At 34.6% G+C, this 5,137-nt stretch overlaps 1 protein-coding gene across 1 annotated transcript; it reads left to right on the top strand.

The window, feature by feature from the left end:
• Nucleotides 1-597: 597 nt before the first annotated feature.
• LOC123565607 (glycoprotein 3-alpha-L-fucosyltransferase A-like) lies at nucleotides 598-2,990 on the top strand. Its single transcript, XM_045359462.2, has 2 exons — nucleotides 598-1,023; nucleotides 1,166-2,990. The coding sequence occupies exons 1-2, from the start codon at nucleotides 910-912 to the stop codon at nucleotides 2,201-2,203; spliced, it is 1,152 nt and encodes a 383-aa protein (XP_045215397.2). The 5' UTR covers nucleotides 598-909; the 3' UTR covers nucleotides 2,204-2,990.
• The last annotated feature ends 2,147 nt before the right edge of the window (nucleotides 2,991-5,137 follow it).

Here is a 5,137-nt window from a genome sequence, read left to right as displayed (position 1 = left end):
GCACTTGACATTGCTAGAGATTGATAGAGTTGGAGATCCAAGGGAATGACCAGTTTCAACTATTACCCGCAGCATATACAATGCTCATATTATTGGTAAATAATTCACTTGGATCCCCGTCTTGCTGCGACATCCACTTGTATGGCTAAAAGAAGTGATGGCGATACTCAATTTTTACTGATTTTATAATCACAAGTGGATATTGAAAAAAAAACGTTTCTCAGTAAAGAAGTATTCAAATATAATAACAACACTTTTGAAAATCTTTCCTTCTATGTATATTCAACTATAGAAAAAAAATCCAAAAAAAAATCTGTATACTATGGCTTTTCGCTCACGCCTAGCGCATTCAAGATAGTCGCCTAGGTAGTCAATCTGATGCAATATTTTTCATAAATCAGAACGTCTAATGATCAAAACTATACCAACATTTATACATTACAGAAAATAATATATAAAGCACTATTTTATTTTTTGTAAAATAAAAGCATGATCTATGATCACATTAGGAAAAAATGTTTGGTTAAAAAAAAAACTTAACGGTTGTATCTACATCTTTCTTACATCAGTTTTTTTTTCAGACATTTTTGGACTCGTATACCTCCAGCTATAAGATTTGATGCGTACTTTAAACTTGTGAATGAAACTGTACTCGTATCCATTAAAACTGACAATTTGATGTAAATATGAATTTGTGCTTACAACCAACCGAAATAATTATTTTTAGTGTTTGTTTATCCCATCTGTTCAATTGCGCTTAAATATGAGTATGTTTCACATACACTGCACGCTCCAGTTACAGCACAACTTTGCTTCAGCGTTGAAACACTGCAAATACAACAGAAATATACTAATCTGTGGTAAAACTATGAAAACCGCAGTAAACTGATTTATCTTGTCATTTCGAAAATGGCAAACAAGTATTTAAAAATACTTTTTCTTTGTGTGTTAACACTAGTGATTTTAATTGAGAGTGAGTTGCTTATTCAAAAGTTTGGAATAGATTTTTGTTTGAATGCAAAGGTGAATAGACTGTATTTTGAATTTTTCCGTCGATCAATGATGCTAGTTCTTGCACGTTTATTTTTGATATACATGTTTCACTTCTTAAATATAATGTAATCAAATGTATGCACCATTTTGTTGTTTTATTTTATAATTGTAGGAGGAAACTACATTAAGCAGTGCTTACATAAATGAAAGCAGTGCAACACAGATGGAAAAAGGTGTAAAATACTTCAGAATCACGTGGTATGATGTACCAAAATTTTGGAAATACAGACCTGATGCTGCGTACAGTGGATTTAAGGGATGTAATTACAACAACTGCAAACTGTCCTTTAATAATTCTGATGCAGAATACAGTGATGCAATTATTTTTCAAGGTGGTTATATGTTTCCGCTGAAACTGCGTTTTAAGCGTCCAAATGGTCAAATCTGGATATTCTTTGATCTTGAACCACCATACAGATATAACAAACAGCGCTATAGTTCGGTTCCAAAAAATTCATTCAACTGGACAATGACATATGATAAAAGTGTTTCTGATATACATTTACCTTATGGTGAAATAACCAAAAAATCATATACCGAAAACAGAAGTAAGAATGCTATATTGCGGAGTAAAAACAAAACTGCGCTTATAATAATGTCTCACTGCAATACTCCGGCGGATAGGCTAAGGTATGTAAATGCACTAAGAAAAATTATAGACGTTGATATTCTTGGTGCATGTGGTACTAAATGGTCCTGTGGAATTAGGTCTTTGCACAACCACTGTTTTGAAATATTAAATCGTTATAAATTTTTCTTAGCGTTTGAAAATTCGTTTTGTAATAATTATTTCACAGAGAAAGTTTTTGACAACTTTGATTATGATGTAGTCTTGGTAACAAGGGGAGGGAAAAAAAGCCAGATAAAAGAAATACTTCCAGACGGAACATATTTATCAACAGATGACTTTAAAAATGCTAGAGAGCTTGGATTATATTTGAAATCAATGACAGATAAAACATATTTAAATATGATAAGAAGAAAGCAAAAATTTACATCATCTAGAAGCTATATATCAGTTTTTCACAAAGCTATGTGTGAAATATGTAGAAAGCTGAATAATGCACACATGTTTACAAACACAATCATAGATATTGATAAATGGGCATTTTCCTCCAATCCTTGTAGATCCCCAGATGACTTTGAATGAGAGCGTTTTTCGAACAGTCACTTTTAAAACATTTATTATATTTTGGGTGCTGTTTTTCCGGGAAATCAACACTTTAATCGTTTAAATTACATTTTTTGTTTCATTCAACGTGACTACGACAAAGTATCAAAATGCAATTCTCCATTAAAGTAGAGGTCACAGTGTTATTGCAGGCAACAAGCTCATAACAATAGGCTAGTTATTGCATCCGTGTGTGCATAAACCATTTTTACTCCTTTAAAATGTGCTATTTGTACTAAAATAACGAAATAAAAAATAATCTGCTGTGACGTGAAGCAAGAAGCAAGATGCTGTGTGTGACAAGCAGCTATTTCGAAGGTCATTGTACTTGACGCAGTCAGCATCAAATCTTACCATCGGATACAACAAATATTTATGTATATCAATTTGTAGTGACTGTAGTTACGACCTGGCAGACTCGTATATATATTGTAAAGTAAGGATGCGAACCATATAATGAAAACTTCAAACACATAAGAAGTATCAAAGCACTAAAATAAAAGAATGTTGATTTACCATGAGAAGTAGAAACGCAGAGAAGAGTAGATTTTCAACAAAGAAATTGAAATTAGTCAAGTAGGCGGTTTATTTATTTTCTTCACTGAAGACCTGAGCCTTTGGGCCCTAAAGGCCACTGGTTTTGATATATTAAGGGTTATTAAACTTTTGTTTTAACACGATTCTCTTGAATTGAAACAGTGTAAGAGTTCAGTTTCGGACAAAAACTCATACAGATTTTTCGTAATAAATATACAATAATAGCCAGGCAATAGACTTGTTTTCACTTTAAAATGCATCTTGTCGTATTTTTTTACTTTTAGAATAAATTTGATTATTTATTTTGAAGAAGGAATCAGGGATCTATTTCCAAGCTAGCCGAGATTCATAAATGTCCTCAAGTTGACAAAAATCAAGTCACAAACAAGCTAGATGGATTCTGACAGCCCTGACGAACGTTGCCTCATTGGCAAGAATGAAGTGAAAGGCTGCTACCCGGTAAGGTTAAAGCCTGGCTCTATCAGTAAGTCTTTCTCCCAAGGCTCATTTGACCATTGATGCTATAAGAGGCAACCAGCTCAACAGTGGAAGTCCTCGAGAGACAAACCAGCCGACATCTCAAGATGGTTGGGAATACCCCAAAGTTTTACCAGTACAGGACTTCATGGAAAGATTAACAAAATCAGCTCCCACTGTCTTCACTTGTAGAACAAGGCAAGACAGCCAATCGAACCTCTGCCGTTGGAGAGTCAAAACAGATCCTAAATGCAACCTATGAGACAGACCAGACACTGCAGAGAATTTACTTTCGTCCTATTTCATTTGTACTAAAATAACGAAATGAAAAATATTCTGCTATGACAGGCAACTATTTCGAAGGCTATGATACATTAAAACGCAAAATCATTACCATCGGTAAACACAAATATTTATTTATATCAACAGATATTGATGTTGACTGTAATTACATGTTCTCTAACAGTGTTTCAACACGGTTTTAATTACTCTGAACAAAATAAAATAGTGTAATTTCTTCATACAAACGATATTTAATTTGATCATGAACTTATCATTTGTTTATTTCGCTACGATGTTTTGACACGGAAACATTGTTCTTTGGCCTTGTTCATGCCATTAGGTCGATTCTATCTCGGGTCGAAGGGCCCAATGATAGCAAGTATGTATGTATACGAAGTCTACCGGAGGCATGTCATAAAATAAACGTGCCACTTTTTTCCTCCAAAATACGTGTTACATTCAGAAAATGTGTAAATCTTAAAAAATATTGACAAACGGAATGTGATTAATGAAGATAATGTATATAACACTGATTCAACAAAAACATATTTGAAAGTATTACTTTCAGTCATATTAAATCTTTTCGATGGATCGTTGAGTTATGGAGTGGACAAGAAGAACATGTTGATATTGCCCCTTAAGCTATGGTCTTGCTGTTTCATATTCTTGATATAGGGAATAACTTGGCATGTCTTATCATCCCATTAAGTTTCTACATCTGGGCCTAGTGGTTCTCAAGTTATGAACTGGAAACGGTTTTCCATGTTCAGGCCCTGTGAACTTCACTTTTAATCGAGTGACCCCAAAATCAGTAGGGGTCGTCTACTCTGCATGTTAAATAATCATATAAAGTTTCAACATTCTGGGTCATGTGGTTCTCAAGTTATTAATCGGAAAGTGTTTTCTATGTTCAAGCCCCTGTGATCTTGATCTTAGCTCAAGTGACCCAAAAAACAAAAGGGTAATCCACACTTTTAAGTCCTATCACCCTTTAAAGTTTGAAGATTCACGGTCAGATTGTTCTCAACTTATTGACCGGAAATTTCTGTCCAAAACGACCTTGACTTTTAATAGAGTGGCCCCAAATTCATCTGGGCTTGTATTAACTGCATCTTCAATGTTCCTATGAAGTTTCATCATTCTGTGTCAAGTGGTTCTCAATTTACTGACCGGAAATTATTTTCCATTTTAAAGCCCATGTGACCTTGACCTTTAACAAAGTGATCCCAAAATCAAAAGGAGTTATTTTTGCTGCATGACTAAGGATTCTATGAAGTGTGAAGGTTCTCTCATGTTATTATCGGAAATGGTTTCCCATGTTAAGGCCCCTGTGACTTTGACCTTTGATGGAGTAACACCCCCCCCCCCCCCCCACAAAAAAGTCGTCTACTCCATAAGTGCCAATAAAGTTTTAGGGTTTTAGGTCAAATGGTTCTACAGTTACTGATCGGAAAAGACGTTCGACGGATTTACGTACGAACGGAATGACGTACAGACAGGGTAAAACAAATATGCCTCCCCCAGTGGACCAACATACCTATGAGGATTCAAGGTCCTAGGTGAAATATTTGTGGAGATATCATGCAGAAACTATTTTCAAATGTTCAGATCACTGTA

This window comes from Mercenaria mercenaria, chromosome 8 (genome assembly GCF_021730395.1).
Source record: "Mercenaria mercenaria strain notata chromosome 8, MADL_Memer_1, whole genome shotgun sequence".
In the NCBI taxonomy this organism is placed as follows: Eukaryota; Metazoa; Mollusca; class Bivalvia; order Venerida; family Veneridae; genus Mercenaria; species Mercenaria mercenaria.
This window is presented reverse-complemented; position numbering and strand designations above follow the sequence as displayed.